General features: G+C 36.0%; 2 protein-coding genes across 2 annotated transcripts; both read right to left on the bottom strand.

Moving 5' to 3' along the window:
• Positions 1-213: 213 nt before the first annotated feature.
• LOC146163283 (meprin A subunit alpha-like) lies at positions 214-7,377 on the bottom strand. The gene is made up of 13 exons (XM_083383071.1): positions 7,123-7,377; positions 6,724-6,784; positions 6,312-6,383; positions 5,733-5,857; positions 4,569-4,678; positions 4,137-4,312; positions 3,779-3,881; positions 3,006-3,124; positions 2,581-2,736; positions 2,113-2,251; positions 1,004-1,164; positions 498-667; positions 214-231 (listed from the first exon to the last, which is right to left on the bottom strand). Exons 1-13 carry the CDS (start codon positions 7,171-7,173, stop codon positions 214-216), a joined length of 1,461 nt encoding a protein of 486 aa, XP_083239197.1. The 5' UTR covers positions 7,174-7,377.
• A 1,921-nt stretch (positions 7,378-9,298) lies between these two features.
• LOC146163282 (meprin A subunit alpha-like) lies at positions 9,299-26,346 on the bottom strand. The gene is made up of 15 exons (XM_083383067.1): positions 26,219-26,346; positions 25,828-25,888; positions 25,467-25,538; positions 24,675-24,799; positions 23,492-23,601; positions 22,584-22,759; positions 21,943-22,045; positions 20,296-20,414; positions 19,447-19,602; positions 18,752-18,890; positions 17,366-17,526; positions 16,806-16,975; positions 15,680-15,901; positions 13,654-14,126; positions 9,299-9,311 (listed from the first exon to the last, which is right to left on the bottom strand). Exons 1-15 carry the CDS (start codon positions 26,267-26,269, stop codon positions 9,299-9,301), a joined length of 2,151 nt encoding a protein of 716 aa, XP_083239193.1. The 5' UTR covers positions 26,270-26,346.
• Positions 26,347-26,406: the final 60 nt, after the last annotated feature.

Raw genomic sequence — 26,406 nt, 5'->3', positions numbered from 1 at the left:
AGGTTTATGTTTTTTGAAGGAGTCGGACGCAGGAGTCGGGTTATTTTAAACCGACTCCACACCAGTGTTGTAATGACTTAAGTCAATGACTTCTATTAAATGCAGTTGAATCACTGTTTTCAAATGACTCGACTTGACCTAACTTAAGTCTTCTATCCAAAATGGCTTGACTTAAATGTTTTGGTTAAATGAGTTGACTTGGATTTAAGTCATTTAGCCAAGTAACTTGGCCTATGAATTAAGTGTTTTCAATTATAATGTTTCAGTACAATTGAGTTATTTATCTAAATTTGTGCAAGTAAATTTTTTTGCTTGATGTCTATTACGCTTTTGTTATTTTTACTCAAGTTATTATTTAGCTGACCTTAAAACACTTGAGTGGGACTTGACTTGGTTTTTTGTTAAAAATTTTTTGCAAAAAGACTTGACAATTGGCTTTAAGTCAATTTAAAATAATTTGTTAACAATATTGACTCACACCGTCCACATTTACTTACAGACAACACGAAAGAATATCCATCGTCGGTATACATCACTGGAGAATAGAAACCACTGCCTTTCGCATATTTTCCCCAAACGCTCGACATATCGTGGATCGGGTAATATGACGTGTCGCAGGCCCAGTCTGTTATACTGACGTCATCTATTGCCACTACGTCATTTGAACCTGCAATTTGATATTCGCACGGCGTTAAGAACAAGTCGCTTGAATTTTTGGTCGTTCGTTGTACCGAAACTGTTTAATATAATTATAGCTGCCATAATAATTGATTAAATTGTAAAAGACGCAATTTTAAAACCTTTCAGATTTTTATTAATTTCTGTAAAAATGTTGGCAAAATTAAATTCGCGATAAAACTAATTTTTTTTTGTAAAAATAACGATAACTTTAAATTGGTCCTATAAGTGTGAACAAGCAAAACTGTTCTTCAAAAATGTTAACAAAATAAAATTTGCTTTAAAAATGGTAAAAAACATTATTTCCGTGTGAAAAGTGTTTTACCTGCAGTAGCATTCAGCAGTAGCTTGTAGTCACTTGGTGCTTGAATGGTGTGACGATAAACATTCCAAGTTCGAGGAACGTAGTTGGTAACCACGCCAACGTCTGTTATATCGTCGCTGTTAACCTCTTCCGTGGTTGTGTTAAACTTCCCGTAGCTAACTCTGCATATTTAGAAACAGAACTCAAACATTAGTAACATATAGGCCAGGGCTGCGGAGTCAGTTAAAAATACCCCAAATAATTTTAAATTTAATCTTTTCTTTTCAGCTCAAAGCGTATAACCAATCCCGTGGTTGTGTTAAACTTGTCGTAGCTAACTTTGTAAATTTAGAAACAGAACGCAAAAATTAGTAACATATAGGCCAGTGCCTAGGAGTCGGTTAAAAATACCCCAAATAATTTTAAATTTAATCTTTTCTTTTCAGCTCAAATCGTATAATAAATCCCGTGGTTGTGTTAAACTTGTCGTAGCTAACTTTGTAAATTTAGAAACAGAACGCAAAAATTAGTTACCCAAGGCCAGTGCCTAGGAGTCGGTTAAAAATAATCCAAAAGCCATCTCCCGAGTCTAACTTCGGCCAAAAAATGATACCGAGTTCGAACCCGGACAAATGTGTGATTTCGTGGAGTCTTGTGTCCGGCTCCGACCCTACAGCTTCTATTTTATCCCTTAACTTGACTTATTTAGCAATCCACTTATGCGGTTATCATAAAATTCATTCACCCATTGTTCATAGTTGGACAATTTTCTACCTCAAGCTATTTAACCTTTTCAAATAGTGATTGCGCCGGCCAAAACACAATAAGGCAGGGGTTTTGAAATTTTTTAAACGGTGACCATAAACATATTTTGGGATTGCGTGGACCAAAGGATGACGCCATAAACCTAATACAATTTTAGATCCTGCGGTTTTAGTAAAACTCATGCGCAAATATGCAACAACAATAATCGAGTCTAAATTGATTTAATGAGAGCGCAAAGTGTTTATTTAAAAATTATTGTTTCTCTTGAAAAAAATCATCACAGTTTCTAAAAACGCACGTAGAGTTATAAGGCCTTCTCGGACCCCCAAAACTGGTTCACTTCGAATAAGGTTTTATTTCCAAACCTTATATGCGCAAAAGAGTTAACGGCTAGGTCGATGTAGAATGAAAACTGCAGACACTGCTTGTCAACCTTGGAGATGTAGTAGGGTGACCACATAGTTTCAGTATTCATCAGCGAATTATTGAAAACCATGAAATGACCTGGAAATATTAAAATAATTAACCCCGGCTCTACATGTTTTTTATTTATTTAACCGTTGGAACTAGCATATTGAACCTAGGTACCGCAAATATTTTATTATGTACCTTTTGTTTATTCATGTTCCTATCGTTCTTTGCCTACTTCATTGGTGCAATATACAAGTATATGAATGTTAAGGAAAAAGAGTACGTGTCCAAATGACGATAGAAACGACAATGCGGTTGTCCGTTGCAAAAGTCGTTAACACCATATATTTTTTCTCCCAAAACGTCTATAGTTGTTTTTTTAATTTAATAAAATTCCACAATCGCCTTTCGTTGCACTTTACCTTTTCCGTTTAGTCCGAATGTTGCGTCACTTTGCGGGTACGCTCTGCCTGACGTCATCACGGCTGGTTGTCGGGTCCAACCGTAACGCTTCATGACGTAACCGCATACGTCAGGGTCTTCGAAATCGCAAACGTATGAAAAGCGTGAGGTGTCGCCTGGAAGATAAATAAATAATTTGTGAAGCGGGTCCGACAATTTGGGAATAACTAGCGTTAGGAAAAGTGGGTTAAGGAGGATAATTGGGGTTAGTTCGGGCAAATATAAGTATACAAAAGTCCTGAAAACAAAGAGACATAAAAGTTGGTAGGCTACTTAAAAAATTCATTGTCATATCCAAAGAAATTATTTTTTTAAATTTCACTCTTTTTAAAAATGTCCCGTTAGCGGCTCAATTTTTACTAAAGTGCTTAAATCTAAAACTTACTGCAGCTGTAGTGTCGGTTTATCTTTGTGACGTCACCCTCGCTAAAACCCTGTCGACGACCAATCACAGACTGGAAGGCAGAATTACGGGTCTGCATTGTTGTTAGACCATTATCCTTTCTAAAGAGTAAAAAAAGGAATTTTCGTTTCGATAGACGCTATTAAATGATAAATAACATACATGGAGTACGTTTGTGGGGTCATTTTTCCATTTGGGGTGGAGGAAAACAAACAAAAATATTTTGTTGAATAAGAAAGTGTTTTTAAGATGTATAATATCACATTGAAGCCATGCCTCATAATCTTTTCATATTTGTAAATGCCGAAAGTTTGCGCAAAACAGATGTGCGTTGCATAATATCGTGGTATTTTGGGCTTGCATATACCTTTCACCCGCTTCGAACTTGTTGTAAAACTCTGTTTTCCAAACTTGGGAACACTTATTATATTGCGACTGTTAAATTTTCTTTCTTTTTTGGAAAATTGCAAGTTTAAAAACCAACCATGATTAAAAAACTTAACTTGTTTTTTATGTACAATCTACATGTATAATATTTTTTGTGGAGCATTTCTACCTATTGTTTTTTTCTCTTAACCTTCTAAGAGCAGCTTTTCAAACACTTAGGCCTGCATTGGTAGTCACAGTAATTTTTGTTCGCGCTGATATAGTGAAGTTTACACCGAAGCCCGACTGATAAAGCCACGGCCTGGTTAGTTTGTATTTTTCAAGACCGAAAACAGGCCAATTAAAGCCCTGGAGGTGGTGACACTCACGCAAAGGAGTTGCCGGGATAGTGCATGACCGAATAGTAATCGTACGGAACTCGATGGTCATTCGATTCGACGTAATTCAGCTTTGCAAAGTTGTGCTCTTTACCTGAAGAAACCAGAACAGGACAAGATCAAACACAATAAACTTTCAAGTAAAACTTAGTCCAGTACAGTCATTTTGAAACAGTAACTTAGGTCATTACAACAAAAATGTGGAATAAGATTTCTTTTTACAAACTATACATTTTACTTGGTTAAAGTAACTGCTTAAAGATGAAGAGTTTGCTTTGAATAGCAATTTACAACACGGTCGTACATTTGTACAAGTTTTTAAGCCAACAAATAAACATCAAAAATCGACCTTTTTCAATATTCTTCTCAATAATGTTCAAGTAAAGATCACGGTCCGCACGTGATTGCTCGTGATAAAAGCCCAGTGCGTGCATGAGTTCGTGGATCACGATGCCCATGTTCCAACATCCAGGGCCTAATGATAGATCCTGTCCACCGCCATTTTTGCCCACCAAGGACCAGCACCTTTGCATATGAAAATGGTTTTGTTAAAAGTGCACTAAAGTCAGGTCACTTGACCAAATGATATCAGTCATGCCAATTCAAGTTCTCCCAAAATCATAGGGATAAGGAAAAAAACTTGAAAAAAGCTAAATTTGCAAATTGCAAGTCAGGTCATTAACCTAAATTTTCAATTATTAGAAGGCTGAGGTATATATATTTAGCGCCTAACGAAACAAATATGCAGTGCGTGCAATCGTATCACAAACAATGTTTATACCCATCTAGTGACTTTATGTGGATAAAGTCTTCTTCAGTTGTGTGATTAACGAAGCAAATGCATGTCAACATTTCAAACTCGCGAATTCCTTCCATGATCGTAGTTCGAGCCTAAATACAAAACAGCTCATGTATAACACAACCTCCCAGCTTACACACGACATTTTTCGACATTTGGATTTTTGCTTAACTCAGTAAACGTTGAGGGAATGTGTTTAAACGAATGTTATTAATAAAACGTAATGCAATTTATGCTTTCGCATATCTCTCTATTCGTTTTCAACATATTGTAAACGATTGGTTTTTAAATGATATAAGTCCCAGTCAAATCATTTGTGAAATAACTTAGTAAGTCCAAGTCAAGGTTTTTCAACAAAAAAGCAAGTCCCAGTTCAAGTTATCAGTTGTTCAAGTCAAGTTCCAGTCAAGTCATGATTAGAGCAAGTCAACAAGTCAAATCGCTCAAATAGAAAGATAACGAAATACCTTTAAAACTTTTTCACCCTGATTATGAGCAATAACCCAATCAAGTCACGTGCAAAAATTAAAATAGATAACTCATTTCTATTGTGGTAAATAAAAACATTTTAGATTTACCTCAAGTCATTTGACTCAAATCCTTAAGTCCGAGTCAATAACTTCATAAAGCTTTAGTCAACTCAAATCATTTACCGAAACGACCTTTAGGTGAAGTCAAGTTATTTAAAAACAGTCACTTAAGGGCACCTAAGTCAAGTCATTGACTTGAGTCACTACAACCCCATAGTGTACTCCAATGTTTCAACCGATTATACCGTAGACTACACCTTTTTTTAGAACCAGATTATGCGACCTATTTATTTCCTTCACAAAGTACCAAAACTATTTTCGTATTTTTTGTGTCGGTTTGTATTTAAGTAAGTGAAGGTGAAAATATGTAAGATGTACAACGAAAAAATGTTAAAACAATACAACTCTAAAACATCAAATATATTTCCAGCCGATAAAGGGTGTTTTTAGGTGGGTAATTTGGCAAAATTGGTTTCGTATTTGGGTTAAATAGGTAAACTTTTCTTTTTTATTCTGATTGAAATGTGCAAAAGGGCAAAACTAATCTCAAACCATTAAAACTACACCAATAGTCAATCAAATTGTTTTGATTCAGTCTGTACAAAAAGGGGCTCACCAAAAGCGAAAGATTTTTGGAAAATTTTAAGGGAATCGGTAACTTCCAGAGGTAGGCTGGGTCTTTCCGGGCATTTCGGTTCCACGATGGCCTCTGCACGATATCACTTCCTCGCATGTGCGTGTCTGAAAAATAACCCCCGAACTGATACGTATTGAGACTTTTGATGATACGACTGTCAAGGTCACATAAGGTGGTAGGAACATTAACCGCTTTGCTAAAGAAGATGAACCAAATAGATTCTTTTTCGCTCATTCAAGATCTCCATCTGTTTAGCTAGATATTCGAAAACTCAGACGAACGGTATTAATCTTTACAAGCATTGAGCAGCTACGAGAAGGTGTGCCGCAGTTAGAAACGGTGAAAAGCTTTGGTTTTACTTTCAGACGAATATATTTGACATGGCGCGCTTCTAAATCACTTAACCTCCAAATTAAGGTTAATGGGTGATCTTAATATAACCAGGCCACCTTATAGTCTAAAGAAAAAGTAGAGAGAAAATTTAGGCCTAAAACATTGAGAACAAAATGGCCAAATATTTTCGGTGCGGTTAAAAAGGCGGCTTATTTATGTTTGTACCTTTGTTGATTTCTGGAATCGAACGTTCTGTACTCTCTTCAGCGATCACGTTGTTTTCCGTAGGATCAACACCTTAATGTAAACAAACGTTAGAACGATTTCATAAGAACGTATTTAGGACTTTAAATTGATTTTAAGAGAAACACCCAAATAATGCACATAGTTTCATCAAGCGTTGCTATAAAAACATTGCGTAAGTCGTTTGTCAACAAAGGAACGACTGATAGGATATCACAGATAAGGCAAACTGATTTGATTAGGATGATTTTGAAACAAAATGTATCCCATAGAACTCATTAAGTCTTGAAAACAACAGTTAAAAAACGCGAGGTTTAAAGTACAGTACACCATGTCTCCGCTCACACAATTGATTTAAATAAAAGCTGGAACTCCTTATAAGGTAATACTTTACCTTCCAAAATGTTCAGCGATTCTTCTGAACCGCTAAAGTCAACCCCTTTAGCTCCCATGCTCTGAAAAAAGAAAAGAAACACTTCAAACCAGCTATACGAGGTGAAATAGCATTTCGTTGCTCAGTCCTAAAAGTGTCTTAAAAATGATTGATTGTTCGTTCCCCTTATAAACACACATTTATCACGTTGCGCAGTTACATGTACTATTTCATTGCGCTAATTTAAAATACTAAACGTATGGATGAAAATATCATAGGCAATCACACCACAAACGGCGACAATAAACGCTGTTGAGTTCGTGGCAATTCTTTTGCCAAACGTTTTTATTTATATGCTGACTATCAGTCAATGGCACTTATTTTTGGACTTACGTGGTTTAAAATTATGCAATTTCTTACCATAAGTAGTAAAAAAAGGGTCCAACGAAAGAAAATAGAGTGTGACGTCATCTTGCGTTTCCCTCGATACGGTGTAAACAACACAGGGTAAAGGTAAACAGCGAATTAAAAATAATAACTGTTGTTTAATCTATGGGACAACCTATTTATCGTTAAAATCTAAGGCCTTGGCAATCTTACATTTTATGCATTTATTATGATATCCTTTCGACTTGCTCAGAGTAATAATATCAAAAATTTAATAAATTTTGTCGTGACCGTGGGGAATCTGCTCAGTCTGAGCAGGATGGGCAAACTGCACACATACATTATACCATACTACACTATATGACGCTAATTAAGAGCCTAGCCCTAGAGAGCTAATGTCTTTATATATATATATATATATTTTTTTACATATTTTTGTTACCCACGGCTTTTAACAGTAATCTCAGAATAATATTAGGGTTAACATGGGCGTATTTTTCATTAACATTTTAAACAACCTAAATTAAATAACGCGACCCTCTAAATTCGGCAAAGTGTTCTAAAGAGTAAAATGCTTCTTATTTAAATATTATATTGAACGTTTTTAGAACAGGAGTGGGCAATTATTTATTACATCAGGCCGCTTGACAAACAAAAATGGTGTGGCGGGTTGGGCCAAAGAAGCAAACTTTAATATAGATTTCGAGGGTGGGTGACGCAACGAGCAACGAGCACAGAAAAAACGAAACACAAAAAAAAACATTAAATAACTTGTGTTGTAAAAAAGGTAAATCGAGATGTTAGACGAGATGGGAAGAGGGCCGTTATATCAAAGTTTTGTAAATATTATAAAGACGGAATACATTTGATCGAAGCGAAAAAAGTATATTTATAAATAATAGGTTTGTCAATCTTACGTTTGACACATAACAAAGGTCGCCTTTTGTCTGTAAAGAAGTGTGTATAAACTAAATTATCGAAAAAATATGACAAGACAACATAGACAACTGATTTGAAAGTAGGCCTATTACAATCCTTCTCGTTTGATAAAGTTGACGTAGCCGAGCTTGGTATTCGAATATACTTGTATAACCTGGTGTATATAGGCTTACCAAAACTTAGAGCAGTCGTCAAAATACCAAATTATTGTATTTGGCTTACACAAAAATGTTAATCTGCTGGCATTGGGCAAAGCCTTTTCTTTTAGGTCTAGGCAAACCGCAGAGGCGCAGACCCTAGTGTACTAACGACATTATAGCTTTGAATAACAATATATTACAAAAAACCTAAACTTATAATCAGGTGTTTAACCGAAGTTAAGAAACGCTGCAAATATTTTTGTCGACTTTCTTGTTCGTCTTTTCCATTTGATTTACGTTTTTTGTTATAGCTTTTTAATTTTTACTTGGTATTCTTGGTATGCAATGCCTTTTTCTCGTAGTGTTTAACCCACAACTTCTTTTAATTCGTTAAACTCCTATAAAGTAAACACTATAGAAAGTATACTTTTTAATCTGGTGTGTCTACCTTCGCCGTAAATTAAACTATCCACCGAAAAACATTGCTAATAGGCTTTAATAAGCACCAATAATTACAATTTTATTGCGTCGCTATTACGTAGATAGACGCACATTCTTTAACAATTCTATATTGCAAAATGGCCCGTAATTGGTCAGTTAATGTGATGGCCAACTTCATTCAATCCTATTAAATCTCAAAATACATTTATTTTTTACTGTTTCAGAGAAAATCGCAGGAACAATCTACATAACGATCTGCGTTTTCATGCGTACGCCCTTCAGACTATAGAAAAAACATATTTAACTATGCGCATTGCGTATAGTCTTTATATAAAGTTATGTTTCCACTTGTCCACCCTGCGCAAAATGATTTTTTCGTAGAATATCAATTTATTTTTGTGTAGCACCTATTTAGAGTCAAATGCTTTTAAAGATTTTTTGTTCTTTAGATTAAATGCTATGGTAAAATTCCAAGCCTAATGAAGCAGAGTTTGATTAGTCAGTTAAACCGATGGCCAAAGTCATTCAACCCTATCAAATCTTAAAATACTTTTATGCCTTACTGTTTCAGAGAAAATCGCAGGAACAATTAACCTAACGATCTGCATTTTCATGTGTACTCAGTTGAACAGAACACCCAGACTATTAAAACTATGTGTATTGCGTAACATATTTAGAAATTTATGTTTTCACTTGTCCAACCTGCGCAAAATGATTTTTTTTGTAGGAAATAATTTGTTTTCGAATGTTTAAGTGGCTTGGCCTTTTTTATTCTATTTATCTGCTGAATAAATCATTAGATTTAGTTGAGAGACGGTGGTAAACTAAAAGTTCAGATCAAACGTTTGATCCAAAAGGGCCAAAATTTGTCAAAAGTATTCCAAGACAAAATCGTTTGCATATAATTAACAAAAGCTGTATTGACATTTTATGAATCGCTGTTTAGTTTACAATTTTATTAGTATTTTTGAATTGCATCCAACAACCTTTTTTAACTTTATAACTTAATTGGAGCAACATAAAATGTACGCGAGATGACAGAATTAACCACGCATGGCGCGGGCCTTATCGCATTTAAGTTCAGCTCAACTTCGTTTTTGCTATAAACCAGTTGTCTGCAACTTTCCTAGTTGCGGACCTGACCCAAACTCAAAAAGGTCACGGCACGCCGTACTAAATATTAACTTATGGTTCTGTTAAAACGTGCAGTCCGCGTGTCGTAGGTTGCTACCCCTGCGTTAGATAGTTGTGCATCTCTTATTTAGACAACTGTATTGAGCAGTATTTGCTGTGTCGTTTTTCTGCAGTGATTTCTAATTAACCCATTTTATATTCGGATATAATTTTCTATAGGTCTGTTAGTTTTGCGACTAAACTGTAGCGTTTACTACACATTTTTTTTTGAATAACCGGCATCTTGTTTTCTTTAGTATTTTAATAGTTGTTTGTCTTTCAAATATGCCAAAAATATGCATCTTCTGAAAAAAATAACTGATTCGTGTTCTCCTGCCGTCAGTAAATAATGTGACTGATGATACCAAGATACTAATGCAATACTTCATACATTTAACTGTATAAATCAATTTTCGAAAATATATTGCTCTTAAACGTTTTAATTTCATGTAATTTGATGCTTGTTTAAGCATAGTTATGACGTCATTTGTTATCGGATCATATCGCGATACTTTGTATTCAAAATATCGGACATACATATTTGTAACTTAATAACAATAACCTTACAACCTGTAAACTAAAGCATTGCCGTTGCACTTTTGTTATCTGGCCGATTTTGCTTCTGGTCGAATTTTGTTGTCCGCGTGTTTCGAGACTCCCGGGATCCAGTTGGACACCAACGTACTTTTTTGACCAAAATAGCCTGGCCATTTCTATGCTGTTTACGTAGTTGCGGTTCGCCATACATTGCCAAATGCGTTACTCTACAGGATTGTTTGACCTTCATCTCTTTGTCATACAGTTTCTTTAAGCAGAGATATCTGATAAAATCGGATTGGCATTTGTCCGATACTTGAGTGGTATCGGTGGTAATCGGTAGAGTTTTCAGTTCTTCTCATTAATGGCCGAATCATTGACAAAAATGATAGTTAGCTATGTCGCATCTGGCCTGCAGGCCGTAGTTTTCTTAAAATAAAAAAGCGCGTCACCCTTTGGTCCAACCCGCCTGATACTTAACGTGCGGCCCAACCATTTATTCTTACTTTCAGTAATGCCGCATTTTAACAGTCGAACGCTTGTGCAGACCAATTTAAGAAAATATATCAGCCCAAAGGTGTACCAATTACCTAATATCTTGTCTAATCTGATCAATTTTGCTTCTGGCCGAATTTTGTTGTCCGCGTGTTTAAAGATTGCCGTGGTCAAGTGGTCACTTACGTACTTATTTGGCCAAAATATCGGGTATCCGAATACATACCAATGGTCGAACATACTTAACTTACTATTTATACCGCCTGGCCATGTTTTGTTACATTTTGTTACACTAAGTGCAAAACCGATTTATTGTGCAGTTTTTTTGCTGTGTCGTTCTTCTGCAGTGTATACTAACCAGTGGTTATTAAATCATACGTATAGCAGCGATACTCTTTTTTCCCTAGTTCCAAGTTCATGACGAATGTTGTGAACGGTTTTCTACCATATGGTTTGGTATAATACTGTGAAGTTTTCTAATGTTTTGAAAGATTCTGTTTTGTGACTATTGCTATTCTAAAAATCAAATTAGAGTAATTTTAGGTAAGATTTGAAGTTTTACATTCACGTTTTTTAATATTTTCTATTGTTAATTATCGTTTTTGTTAACTAAGGCATTGTTAAATTACACGTCGATTTATAAATTCATTTACAGGCATTTGATTCTTCTAAAAGCCACACTTTTTGTCACTAACATTTTTTTATAGCTCCTAGATTGTAAGTCGTTAACAAATCAATGTTTCACTTGTATTCGTTATCATTGATGCTTTCAATGGTATAAATGCTAAAGGTAACTCTGTCAAAGGTGGAAGTTTATTAACAAATACTTACTCGACTTTCTGTTTTTATAGCGAAACGTCAATTCTTGGATGAACAAAACAATGATTATCTACTTAATAATAATTTTTTCTCGAGTAACATTATCTGCCTGAATCCAAATAGAAAAAAAAACGATGATGGTTTTATTAGCGAAATATATTGATCATATAACATCCAAACAAATTGGTCTTCGGTTTACTAAGTTAGATGCTTAGTTTAATCTGTATAATAGCGCACTGTTATGTCAATATTAAGAGTTCGCCATATTTCGTGCAATTTGTTTGACAGCAAAGCGCGGCCGTTCCTAACTTATGTATGCTGCTTCACCCACATTCTGGCTGTGGGGCGTTTTGTGTCGTTTTGTTTTATACATGTTTTGCTCTTTTCATTATATATGTAATAAAAATACCACGCGCGTGGTTAACCGCCTACAACTTATGGCATTTGGGATTCCTTGCATTATGAACCCAGTCTGTTAATTGTTTAAATTCGGGGTTATTAAACTTTTTTACCGCGGACCCCTAAAATTTTATTTTGCCTCGCGTAAACCTCGGTAGGCGAGAAATTTTCAATAATGACGTCACAATACAAATATTCCTCAGAAATCTGTCGATTTTGCTCCAAAAAATGTGTAACTGTAATGGAGCCAACATTCAGTACAAATCGTTTTGATTTTAATTAAAGTTATTTTAAAAATTGATTACTTTTAAAATATACACTAATATTTCAATTTGGCCTTCATGGACCCCCTAAAACTAGTTCATGGACCCCAAGGGGTCCATGGACCTCAGTTTAAGAACCCCTGCTTCATATGCTGACAAATGTTCCCTCAATTCAGGTGGGAGTTACTTCTCTAGCCATAGCGGCATATATTTTTTAATTGCGACAAAGTACAGTTGAAATCTTGTCGGCAGCAATCCAAACCTAATTTCAGAAAATCTTAATTAAACAATTTTATAACGCTCACTACTATTTTCGCTGCGGAGTTATTTATATTTAATTCGTTTAACGTTAATTAAGTTAAGACGGTTCGACACAAAATTCTATAATCCGACCTGCGATCGGTAATCCTAACATTGATCCGGCCCTTCATTAAAACTGTTTGGTGACCTTTCAAGCAACAAAGAGTGGACTCTTCTTTTGCCACCTTTTTCAATGACGAATAACATCAGAAAATATTTGAAAAAAACATGAAAACAAGCTTCAGTTCTCCAATTATTTCTCTCATTCCAGCTAAATGCAATTTAGGATCGTTCTGACCGGTTTCTGGCGCAAACTTCGAGAAACTACAAGACATTTGTAGAACAGAAAGAGCATTTTCGAAGATTAAAATTTATCTTTCCCAAAACTGAACATGTTAACTAATGCAATCGATAGAACAAATACTTTTATTCAGTCAAAATTTGTGTAAAGAAAAAATAAGAGTTTGTTCATCAATATGCGACTTGATATATATACACGTATATACAGTATACAACAACAAACATCCACGATCAGAAGCTTACATTAAACTTCAAACATTGCATCGTATTTGGTTTTGTAGCGTGGTAATAGCATTTCACAAAAAAAACGTGTTTGATATTTAAAACGATTTCAGAGTCCAAGTCGGGTCATATTCAACAAATACCAAGCCAGGTCATAATCCAAGTCATTAGTTTACCCGAGTCAAGAAAAAAGAAACGAATAGAAAGTTACCAGGTTTTGATTTAATAATTATCGCAAATAACAGAGTTTTTATAAAAATTGTAGTTAAGTATAGCACCTAAAAGTAAGTCAAATGGTTGCGTAACTGACCAAAGTCCAAGTCAAGCCATTTTGCAAGAAGCATGTTTGTCGAGTAAAGTCTTTTAAAAACAGTGCCCAAATTGCACCTAAGCCAAGTCATTGACTTAAATACAAAAATGGCATATCTTTATGGAATCCGAAACCAGCGACAGCAGGTTTCTGCTTGTCGATCAAACAAAATTGGCCACAACCATGAAAAGCAATGTGGATACGCAAATGATTGACGAAGACAGACCGGGCCCACTGGACGTAGTTGGTGGCTGTGTGAGTCTCTTTGTTGTGGTGGTCAAACTGCTGCTTGGTGGCTGTGTGATTCTCGCTGTTGTGGTGGTCGAACTGCTGCTTGGTGGCTGTGTGACTCTCGCTGTTGTGGTGGTCGAACTGCTGCTTGGTGGCTGTGTGATTCTCGCTGTTGTGGTGGTTGAGCTGCTGCTTGGTGGCTGTGTGATTCTCGCTGTTGTGGTGGATGAGCTGCTGCTTGGTGGCTGTGTGATTCTCGCTGTTGTGGTGGTCGAACTGCTGCTTGGTGGCTGTGTGATTCTCGCTGTTGTGGTGGTTGAGCTGCTGCTTGGTGGCTGTGTGATTCTCGCTGTTGTGGTGGTTGAGCTGCTGCTTGGTGGCTGTGTGATTCTCGCTGTTGTGGTGGTTGAGCTGCTGCTTGGTGGCTGTGTGATTCTCGCTGTTGTTGTTGTGGTGGTCGAACTGCTGCTTGAAAAAGCGGTTGAGGTCGTCGTTTGAATTTCATTGGTCGTATCAGCAGGCAAAAGCTCCCGCAATTGGTTCGCAGCTGGAAAAGCAAAAATCAGGCATTTTATATTAAAGAGGTGCAAATTGTTGCAATGCAATGTAGTTAATTTGTACTTCAAGATTAGCGCACGAATTGTTACTTGTCGATTTATAAGGAATTTTTTACATGAGTACGTCAGTATCCCGATGAAGACGTTCTGTATCGCACGTCGAAACGTCGATTTATTATATAAACTGCTGAAAGAGCAACACTCCATTATATGGTAAACAATGCTAGGTATTTTTATAAGCAGGGGGGCAGGAGGGTTGAAACCTTCCAAAGAGGGCCACGAAGCTTAAAAGGTTTAGAACCACTGGTATATATGGTGTAGTTTTAGGACAAAAAGCTTACCCGAAACGTCGACAGCGAATGTCAGAGCGTTGTGTTTGACGTAGATGGCCTTTGCTTCTGCAATGCTGAAAGTTTTGTACGCGCCAAATCCAATATTTAAGGTTCCCTGTGAAAGTGAAGAGACACCCTTGGAATGTTGCCTCATGACTAGTGGTGCGTTTCTTAACGACAGTGTTGTTATGACTTGAGTCGCTGTTTTCAAATGACCTGACATGAGGTTGAAATTGAGTGTTTTGATTATGCATTTTTTAAGAAATTGGATTATTTTCTTTATTTTTGTGCATAAACAATTTGCTTGTTGTGTCTAGGTTATTTTTTACTTGAGTTTTTGCTTTTAAAATGAGACGGGTTTGACAGTTTTAACAAGTTAAAGTTTTATTTTTATGACAAGGACTTGACTTGGTCTAATTATGACTTGACTACGACTTGACTTGGGCAATAGATGACTTGGATTAGGACTTGACTTATCATTTCAATAAATAAGATTTGACTAGGACTTAAGTTATTTTACGAATGACTTGATTCGGGAACGTTTCAAATAATAAAATTTTGATTCGCTTTTATCAACTGTTTTAGAAACGAAAAAACTTTTTAACTTTTAGTTGAGCAGTTAAAAAGAATAGTTTACTATTTGCTGTAAATCAGTGAAAGTACGACGATTTTCTCTTTTTCTACAAAAAAACTATTCTGTCGCATAGGATATTTTGACATAATGGCACAGTCACTACCAGACTAGTTTTCTAATTTAACGAATAAGAGCAAAATACAGCTAAAACTAGTTCTAATCTAATTCGGATTTTACTAAAAATGCTACTTTGTCAAACGGCATTTGTTGTTTCTCAGTTAGAAAGAAATGTGATTTTACGCTATGACAAAACGTATTTGCACAGGTATATTTTCCATTTACATTTCTATAAGAATAAATTGCAATTTTAACTAAATTAATTGTGAATAACTAAATGTAATTCAAATCGATATTCTGGTTTTCAAAAATAGGTAGACCTAATTTTATTTCTAATCTAATTCCAGAAAACGTAAATGAGCTAATTCTAATCTAGTCTAATAATTCAAATATATTTTTCAAAAGATAAAACAAAAACGGTTGTTCAAGAAAGACGCGTACAATTTCTGGCTTTTCCCATGATTTTCCACCCGATGCTGTCGCTTCCAGATATCGAACCCGGTTTGATTGTTTTGTGACGTCAGTTTGCGGATCCATCATCGCTATTTTGATTATTCGATCGTGAAACGGCCAAGACAAGTTGTCCACATTAGGATTGTGGGTCAAGTGAAAGAACAGCGACATGAAACCTCCGTTTTCCGAGGAAGCCCCATTGGGATAAATCTGAAAAAAATTGTGCTGTTTATTATAGACTGGACGAGCCTTGGCGCTGGTCTAGAATTCTACCACATTTATTTTAACACAAACGAAACGAGTTGCAAAACTGAAATTCCGAAGAAGAAATAAATATTGGAGAATGAATATAATAATAATACTTGACCCACCCAAACCCAAACGCTTACTCTCACCCTAACCCAAATATTCTTAGCAATATAAACCCAGACGAAAATGTGGCACAGGATTGCAGATCAGGCCCGAGCCTGTAATGCAGCAATTAAAGAAATAACTTAGTAAAACTAAACTAAATAACCCAATTTTATCGGAAATATTTTAAAGTCAATCATTTCATTGGAGTTAAAGTCGTTAATGATTGAAGTCTAGTGGTGGAAATAAGGAACGGTTCAAAATGGCGCTTGGTGAAAACATTTTTGCAGGTAAATTTCTTTATCAGGCCATCCGCTATCTTTTTGAATGTAAAATAAGATTTTAGTTGCAAATTAGTGCAGCACTACTTCAAAAGATAACCTTAGGTTTCCTAAGAACTTGACTTAAGGCACTGTTTTCAAATGACTTGATATAAGTATGTTGGGCAATTTACTTGACTGGACTCTAGTCATTCTGCCAAGTTACTTGGCCTAAAATTGGGTGTTTTCAATTTTTTACAATTGGGTTATTTATCTAAATGCGTGCAAGTAAAATAATTTGCTTGATGTCTATTACGCTTTTTTTTTTTTTTTTTTTTTGACTTAAAATGACTTGACTTGGACTTAACTTCGGCATCAAATGACTTGGAATGGGACTTAATTTGGTATTTGTTGCATATTTTTTTGCAAAAAAGCTTGACTTGGTCAGTCATTTCAAAATGACTTGTTTACAACATTGACTCAAACCGTCCACATGTACTTACAGACAACACGAAAGAATATCCATCGTCGGTATACATCACTGGAGAATAGAAACCACTGCCTTTCGCATATTTTCCCCAAACGCTCGACATATCGTGGCGCGTGAAGTATGACGTGTCGCAGGCCCAGTCTGTCACACTGATGTCATCAATTGCCACTACGTCATTTGAACCTGCAATTTGATATTAACACGGCGTTAAGAAAAACTCGATTAAATTTATGAACTTTCGTTGTAGCGAAACTGTTTAATGTAAATAGCTGCCACAATAATTTATTCAATTGGAAAAAAATATGTTTAAAAACTCCTGTTTACGGATAAAAGGCGTATTTTTAAAACGACTTTTGATGTTTTCTGATTTGCTGTAAAATGTCATAAAATGAATTTCGCTCTAAAACTATTGACAAAAAATTAACAAAATTCATCTCAAATTCTGCTGTAAAAACACTCTGTGTGAACACGTTGACAAAATTAATTTTCCTGTGAAAATTATGACAAAATTAATTTCTTGTTGACATATTAACAAAATTTGAATTTAAACTTATAACTTTTACAGTATTTTACCTGCAGTTGCGAATAGCCCTAACTTGTAGTCACTTGGTGCTTGAATTGTGCGACGATAAATATTCCAAGTTCGAGGAACGTAGTTGGAGACCATGCCAACGTCTGTTATATCGTCGCTGTTAACCTCTTCCGTGGTTGTGTTAAACTTAGCGTAGCTAACTCTGTAAATTTAGAAACAGAACGCAAAAATGAGGTACCCCATAGGCCAGGGCTGCGGAATCAGTTAAAATATCCCAAAATATTTTAAATTTAATATTTTCTTTTCAGCTCAAATCATTTAACCAATTCCGTGGTTGTGTTAAACTTACCTTAGCTACCTCTATAAATTTAGAAACAGAACGCAAAAATGAATTACCCCATAGGCAAGGGCTGCGGAGTCAGTTAAAAATATCCCAAAATATTTTAAATTTAATATTTTCTTTTCAGCTCAAATCATTTAACCAATCCCGTGGTTGTGTTAAACTTACCGTAGCTACCTCTATATATTTAGAAAAAGAACGCAAAAATGAGTTACCCCATAGGCCAGGGCTGCGGAATCAGTTAAAAATATCCCAAAATATTTTAAATTTAATATTTTCTTGTCAGCTCAAATCATTTAACCAATCCCGTGGTTGTGTTAAACTTACCGTAGCTACTTCTATATATTTAGAAACAGAACGCAAAAATGAGGTACCCCATAGGCCAGGGCTGGGAGTCATTTAAAAATACCCCAAAATAATTTTAAAATTAATATTTTCTTTTCAGCGCAAATCATTTAACCAATCCCGTGGTTGTGTTAAACTTGTCGTAGCTACCTCTATATATTTAGAAACAGAACGCAAAAATGAGTTACCCCATAGGCCAGGGCTGGGAGTCATTTAAAAATACCCCAAAATAATTTGAAATTTAATATTTTCTTTTCAGCACAAATCATTTTACCTGTCCCGTGGTTGTGTTAAACTTGTCGTAGCTAAATAAGGCCAAATTAGTAACCCAAGGCCTTCAGAGTCCGTAAAAAATAATCCTAATGCTAACTCCCGAGTCTAACTTCGGCCAAAAAAATAATCCCGAGTTCGAACCCGGCCAAATGTGTGATTTCGGGGAGTCCTGTGTACGGCTCCGACCCTACAACTTCTATTACACCCCCTAATTTGACTAAATTGAAGTGGTTATTTAGCAATCCACTTATGGGGTTGCCATAAAATTCATTCACCCACCATTGGTATTTGGAAATATTTTCACAAGTAAAGTTGAATATAATTGGATTTAACGAGAAGCCGAGCGATTATTTAAATTTCCTTGTTTCTTTTGAAAATTCATTACAGTTTTCAAATAATACACAAAGAGGTATGAGGTCTTCGTGGACCCCCAAAGTTAGTTCACCGCAAATAAGGTTTATTTCCAAACCTTATGTGAGCATTCGAGTTGGCGGCTCGATCGATGTAGAATGAAAACTGCAGACACTGCTTGTCAACCTTGGAGATGTAGTAAGGTGACCACATCGTTTCATTATTCATCAGCGAATTATTGAAAACCATGAAATGACCTGGAAATAATAAAATAAATAAACCCGACCGCTATAGCTATTACTTTTTTATATTTAACCCTTTGAATTAAAATGGAAAAACCTGGTACAACGCATATTTAATTATGTATCTATATGTACCTATGTTCCTATGATTCATATCCTATTTCATTGGTGCTATATATGAAAATGTAAGTGTAAAGGAATAAAAAATATATGTCTAAATAACGATAGAAACAGAGATGCCACAGTCCGTTGCAAAGAGTCTACCACCTCTTTTCTTTTTAAGCATCTATAATTTTTTAGCTTGATAATGAATTTCAGAGCCAAAATATTCGAGTAGATCGACACCATCTTGATTAAGACGTTTTGCTACGTGCTTTTTATCACCAGTTAATGTGACTGGGAAGTAATTCAAGCATCACTTATAAAAGGTGGGACGCAATTGTGATGGTATTGCTTGAATTACATCTCGGTCACAAAACTGAAGATAATACAAGCTTGTATGGAAAACTCTTAAAATATAGTTTTTTTTTAATTTAGTAAAATTCCACAATCGCCTTTCGTTGCACTTTACCTTTTCCGTTTTGTCCGAATGTTGCGTCACTTTGCGGGTACGCTCTGCCTGACGTCATCACGGCTGGTTGTCGGGTCCAACCGTAATGCTTCATGACGTAACCGCATACGTCAGGGTCTTCGAAATCGCAAACGTATGAAAAGCGTGAGGTGTCGCCTGGAATAAATATATATAAGTTGTTAAGCGGGGCCGACAATTTGGGAATAACCAGCGTGGGAAAGTGGGGGGGGGGGGGAATAGACAGTTGGGATTAGGGGTCAATTAAGATTAAGGCTTAACAAGGATTAAGATCAGTATAGGGGTCCGGTAGCAGTTAAGGTCAGTGTGAGCGTGGGTGAAGGGTCAATAGGGTCCAGGCTTCAGTAGATGTCAGGTGACTTGTAGGTGGTTCAGGGGTCGAAGGACAGTACAAGTCAGCAGGATTCAGGGGTCAGGGGTTTGTGGTGTCAGTGTCAACAGGGCCAAGACCAGTAGGGGTCAGTGTCAACCCAAGACCAGTAGGGGTCAGTGTCAGTAGGGGTCAGTGGAGAGTAGATTTTAGGTGACAGTAGGGGTCAGAGTTCAGGAGACAGAAGAGGTCATAAATGCTACAATGATCTGTATGTCAAGTTATCATCCTCGTATCGGAAACTGCGCCACAACCAGGCTCCAATCTGATATTATCTGACATTTTTCAAGAAAAGTAACAATAACTGGAGTTAAAATTTTCTTTTAAAATTCTTTTTTTTTCTGCGGAAAGGTACAAGCGTAGACCACATCACTTTCCTAGTTGGCATTGTTTTTTAGTTGGCATTGTTTTCCCATAGCCGCCCAATATTTACCAAAGTAGTCACTAATTGTAAAACTCACTGCAGCTGTAGTGTCTGTTTATCTTTATGACGTCACCCTCGCTAAAACCAGGTTGGTGACCAATCACAGACTGGAAGGCAGGGTTAAGGGTCTGCATTGTTGTTAGACCTTTTTCCTTTCTAAAAAGTAAAACCAAGAATTTTTGTTTCGATAAACACTGGCAAAAAGAATTAACACAACAAGGGTAACAATTATAAAGTTGATAATAGTAGAGATGTCCAATATGTGACAGTTTTTCCCGATATTTGACCGTGTCTATAAACAAGTAATACGGAGATGTTACGCGTTAACACGCCTCTGCTAAATGCTTCTATTGGCAGACGATGTGTACAAAAGCAGTGGGATTAAGCCAAACGAGGCTAACGAAACTTAACCAAATGAACGTAACTGGAACTGACTGGATCTCAACTTAACCAACTGAAATAACGGACAGAAGTTATTATGCTTGACCGTTGGTACTGTGCATGGACCTTAAGGCATTGCTGTAAGTTGATTGCCGTTCTGATGTTGTTCAATAAACACGGAAACGTTTAATACCTTGCTGTGGCTAAATGTTAGATCCCGCAACCTTCAAGTAACCTTCAAGTCAACTCAAGAAATAATGCCGGTTTCAATCATAGCAGAAACTAACAACAGCTTTAAATTCAAACAGTTTAACCCTGCACTACCACTTCGCATCGGGAATCGACTTCGATCCGACATTATCGAACGTCTCTAATATCTAGGGTAAGTTTTGCTGGGGTCTGAGCCATTTGGGGTGAAAGATATGGGAATACAAATGCAGTTTTTGAAACCAACAATGTGGAGACCCTAGAAGATAATTGAAAGGTTAAAAGGAAAGTCATACCGGATGTTGCTTTTACATTTCTTACGGCCCGAAAAGTTAAATTTAGTTTTACCTTTTAATAATTTCCTGGTACTTGGTGTATACCCTCCATCAGATTCGGAATTTTGTAAAAAAAATTCTAAACTTTTTGGGACACCGTTTCACATTTCAGAATAAATAAGTTTTCTCTTATCCGGACTTTAGTAAGTTCATATAACCAACGGAGGTTAGATCATATATTTTACAAACGAAAAAGGGCATTTGACAGCCCCGGAGATTAATGCATAACAGCAGTTTAAAGGTTGATAATGAATTCCAAAGCCGAACAGATGGAGTAAATGGACATCAGGATTATGACTTTTTCGATACGAACTTATTATTATCTTTCAGTTAATGTAGATTGCGGCTACTCGCTATCCAAGACTGTAGTCCTAAATTGAATGTTGACACCTTATTAACATTTTATAAGTGTTGCTTTGATTTACTCCGTAGTCACATTAACTGAAGATGATAGAAGCTCGTATCGAAACGTCTATATCAAGATGATGTCGATCTACTCGACCTTTCTGGCTTTGAAATTTATTATCAAGCTACATTACAGATCTGTGCATAATGTACGCAAGTTCTAAGATTGTTATTTACTAATTTTAGTAATGCTTGATTTAAATCGAATTCGACAATTGTTTGTTCAGTGAAAATTACTGTAAAATCACCCCAGCAGTCACAACAATTGGTTTTCATACAATTGGTTTACCATGAAAAATAGAAGAGATCAAGTTAGGCCAGCAATATTTCTCAATTCAGACAAACGTTAAACTTACGCGAAATCGTTGCCTCCATAGTGCATGACCGAATAGTAATCGTACGGAACTCGGTGGTCGTCCGATTTAGTGTACTTTAGCTTGTCGAAGTTGTGCGCATTATCTGAAGAAACCAGAACAGTGCAAGATCACACAAAGGCAGTGTTGTAAACAGGTCGTTTTGAAATGACTGAGGCCCGTTCAAGTCATTTTTAAACTCACCTAAGTCCAAGTCAAGTCTTTTTGAATGAATACATGGTCCACGTCATGAGTTAAACAATAACTCAACTAAAAAATAGCAAAAACCCAACATATATCACACGCTAGTTGTTTTTCATGCAAAATTGACTAAAAAATTGTTTTATGAAATACTTAATTTTGACTTAAATCATAACTCAATTATATCAGTTGAAGTCAAGCCGAATCTTCAAAAGACTTAAGTCGAGTGATTTTGCACCAAAGACTATAGTCCATCAAAGTCATTTTGAAACGGCAACTGAAGTCATTACAACACTAGCGAGCAATAAGGTTTCGTTTTACATAATATACTTTTTACTTGTTTAAAGTAACTGCTAAAAATGTGGAGTTTACAATGAATAGCAATTTGCAACACAGCTATACACTTGAACAAGATTTAAAGCCCACAAAAAAAAAACATCCACCTTTTATAATATTATCCAACATGATTCTCAAGTAAAGATCACGGTCCGCTCGTGATTGCTCGTGATAAAAGCCCATTGCGTGCATGATCTCATGAATCGCGGTGGCCATGTACTCACATCCCGAACCTAATGAAAGATCCTGCTCACCGCCAACTTTGCCCACTGAGGACCAGCACCTTCGAATATGAAAAGGGGATTGTTTAATTCAATTTTATAGGTTATTAAAGGTATGCCAGTGTTGAACCCAAGTCTTTTTGAAATGACTTACAGGAAATTCCAGGTCAAATGATTTGCTAAATAACGCATGTTCGACAATTTTTCCATTCCAAGAAATATTTTGCGTAGCAAAACCAATAGCAGGACAATTTTATGCCACAAGTTGAGCTGAATAACTATGTGTTTACTAAAAATGTTTCTAGTTTAAAAACTTAAGACTGTTGTTAAGTAATTTGCCACGTCACAAGTAAAAAACGTCAAGTCAAGTAATTTAAAAATAGTGGTACTAGAGTAAGACCATTAAATCAATAGAACACTGAGGTATGCGTTTTGTAGTCCAAGTCGAGACATTTCTCAAGCATAGTTAAGTCCAGTTAAGTCATTTTGCTCCAAAAATTAAGGGTTAATTAACGTTAACTCAAGTAGTTTAAACATGGTGACCTATAACTGCACTGAAGTCAGGTCATTAAATTATTCATACGATATCAGTCAAGTCAAGTCAAATTTGTTCCAAAATATAAAGTGTCAAGTGTAAAAAAAGTCAAGTCAACTCATTTGAAAATTGTGATCTAATTGCACAAAAATCAGGTCATTGACCTAAGTCTTACGTCATTACAACGCTGAGGTATGTTTCAACCCTGAACAACACGTATAAGCGGTAGGTTCAATCTAATTACAAACAATGTTTATACCCATCTAGTGGCTTTATGTGGATAAAGTCTTCTTCAGTTGTGTGATTAACGAAGCGAATGCAGGTCAACTTTTCAAACTCGCGAATTCCTTCCATGATCGTAGTTCGAGCCTTTAAAGAAAATAGCGCAAACGTTAAAATATATTTTTTTTAAGTAACATCTGTGATCTAGCCCCTCGGAAGTTGCTTTATGACCAACGATTCTGTCGATCTATGATGCAAGCAGAGCAAGCCAGAAAAACAGAAAAACAACTGGCCTGCAGTGAGGTTCGAACTCACGACCTCCGGTCAAGCCGGGACCGTCGTTCTACCAACTGAGCTATGCAGGGTCAGAGAGGAGCGAGTCGAGAAACATGGCCAGCAGGCCAGTTGTTTTTCTGGCTTGCTCTGCTTGCATCACAGATCGACAGATTCGGCGAGTCTGCGATTGCTTTTCGGTGTACTGGTTGGAGGTTGTAATAAAAATATCAAAGCCTATACAGAAGTATAGGTAGCATTTTAAACATTTTGAATATCTCAAGAGAAAAAGCATCAGTAAGAAAGCACTAATAAAGTAAAAGAATTAACCTTAATCGAATTTATTTCAACATTAGAGCCAGCAGTACTCATTTTACAGTTATCTAAAACTAACACGCATTTCGCAGTGCAATGTGTGATTTCAGTTCTAATATTGTCTACTCCAATGTTATTTAATTAATTGTACTATCCACATTTTTTCAAAACCAGATTAAGCAAACCATTTATTAGCTTCATAAAATACCGATTTTTTTTTTTGGCGGTGGTATTTTTGGGTATTTGAAGGGTTTGATAGGGAATATGCAGGACGGAAAAAAAGGTTTAAAAGCAGTGTTCAACTCTAAACCATTAAATAACTTCCCGACAACTAGGAAATTCGATAATAACTGATTGGAATGCGACACCAATTTTGTAGATTTGGTAATCGTCCTTTAAATTTGGATATACAAATACTCAATAACCCTCGAAAAGGTTAGAAACTGAAAATATGAATATTTGTGGCAATTTTTTGTATTTTACCCTAGTTTTTTAAATATGAATATTTGTGGCAATATTTTGTATTTGACCCTAGTTTACTCCGACGAACGATCAAAACTAATCTGAAACCATTAAAATCGCCTCAAAATACTCAATAAAATTGTTTCAGTCTGCATAAAAAGAGGGATCACCCGTAGAGAAAGTTTTTTGGAAAACTTTAAGGGAATCGGTAACTTCCAGAGGTAGGCTGGGTCTTTCCGGGCATTTCGGTTCCACGATGGCCTCTGCACGATATCACTTCCTCGCATGTGCGTGTCTGAAAAAATACACCCATCGAACTGTTAATAACGTGTTGAGACTTTTGTTGATACGACTGTCACAGTTACATATACTGGTTGCTTTTAAACTATTGACATCAACGTTTGTTACGGTTATTTTTTGGTTGCTTTTATAATAGTCTTTGTAGCGTTTTTTTAACAGACAATATAGCTTTGACATAACAATATTCATTTGACCTTTCTTTAAAGCTTAATTTTAAAAAAATTGTATGTAAACGCTATACGTGCGACCATATACGATAAAAATAAAGTGGTATAGGATGAATAAGAGCTTTGATAAAGGAAATGGACCACATAGATCTTTTCCAGATTTAAGCAAAACCGGTACTGTCACAATTTTTTTTTAAATATTCCTCTTTTTTTAATTTTGTTGCAAGGTATAGGCAGGTATTCAAAAATTTAGATGAACGGTATTAATCTTGCAATGAACAACTACAATATGTTCCGTCATAGTTAAAACTGTTAAAAATCTCTAAATTCCGCTTTTAGAAGAAAATATTTATCGTAGCACGCTTCTAAACCAACTTTATCCCCAATTACAACCAGGCTACCTACGTTTAAATTGAAAACAGAGAGAAAAACGAGACCCCCAAATGAGCTAAACATTTTCGGAGCTGTCAAAAAGCGGCCAATTTGTTGTCATACCTTTGTTGATTTCTGGAATCGAATGTTCCGTACTGTCTTCAGCGATAACATTATTCCCCGTAGGATCCACACCTAAATGTGAGTAAAAGTTAGAAAGATTTATCAAGAACCCCTTTGGGACTCGAAGTCGATTAATAACTTTGCAGAAAAAATTATATGTAAGTCAATAGTCAACAGAAGAACGAAGACGATTAATAGGATATTTCATCCAGGTTGGGCAAACTGATTAGAAAGTCTTGGAACCAGTAGTTAAATTTGCTATTAGGGTACAAACGCGAGATTTGAAGTACAGTAGACAATGTCGCCGCCTACAGATTGATTTAAATATAAGCTGACAAATTCTTATAAGGTGATACTTTACTTTCAAAAATGTTTAGCGATCCTTCTGAACCGCTGAAGTCAACCCCTTTAGCTCCCATGCTCTGCGTATAAAAGACAATTCCAGGCATTTCAAAACAAACTGCAGAGTGTAATAATATTTCTTTACTCAGTCCTAAAAGTGTCCTTAATAGGATTGACTGTTCGTTCCTCTTATCAACCCACATTAATCAAGTTGTGCAGTTACATGTACTATTTCTTTGCGCTATTTAAAAATGAAAAATATCATAGGCAATCACACCACAAACGGCGACAATAAACGCTGTTGAGTTTGTGGTCAATCTTTTGCAAAAAGTTTTTATTTATATGCTGACCTTGCAGTCAATGACACTTATTTTTGGATTTACGTGGTTTAAAATCATGCAATATCTTACCATAAGTAGTAGAGAAAGAGTCCAACAAAAGAAAATGGAGTGTGACGCCATCTTCTGTGTTTCTCGAAAATGTGTAAACAGCACAGGTTAAAGGCAATTGGAGACTTAACAAAAATACGTTTTACTTACAGAAAAATATAATTAAAGTTCGATTTACTGCAGAGCTATCATCCATTTCTGACAGTTCA

This window comes from Ascidiella aspersa, chromosome 2, assembly GCF_963924565.1.
Source record: "Ascidiella aspersa chromosome 2, kaAscAspe10.2, whole genome shotgun sequence".
NCBI lineage: Eukaryota > Metazoa > Chordata > Ascidiacea > Phlebobranchia > Ascidiidae > Ascidiella > Ascidiella aspersa.
This window is presented reverse-complemented; position numbering and strand designations above follow the sequence as displayed.

Coding starts and splice junctions, on each gene's coding strand:
- LOC146163282 (XM_083383067.1), bottom strand. CDS start 26,269: ATGGCGTCACACTCCATTTTCTTTTGTTGGACTCTTTCTCTACTACTT. Junction 19,603..20,295: donor AAACAGACACTACAGCTGCA/GTGAGTTTTACA, acceptor TATTTATTCCAG/GCGACACCTCACGCTTTTCA. Junction 17,527..18,751: donor AACTCGAATGCTCACATAAG/GTTTGGAAATAA, acceptor CTAAATTTACAG/AGTTAGCTACGCTAAGTTTA.
- LOC146163283 (XM_083383071.1), bottom strand. CDS start 7,173: ATGACGTCACACTCTATTTTCTTTCGTTGGACCCTTTTTTTACTACTT. Junction 6,785..7,122: donor CCCTTTTTTTACTACTTATG/GTAAGAAATTGC, acceptor TTCTTTTTTCAG/AGCATGGGAGCTAAAGGGGT. Junction 4,679..5,732: donor CCAAAAATCTTTCGCTTTTG/GTGAGCCCCTTT, acceptor TTTTGTATTTAG/GCTCGAACTACGATCATGGA.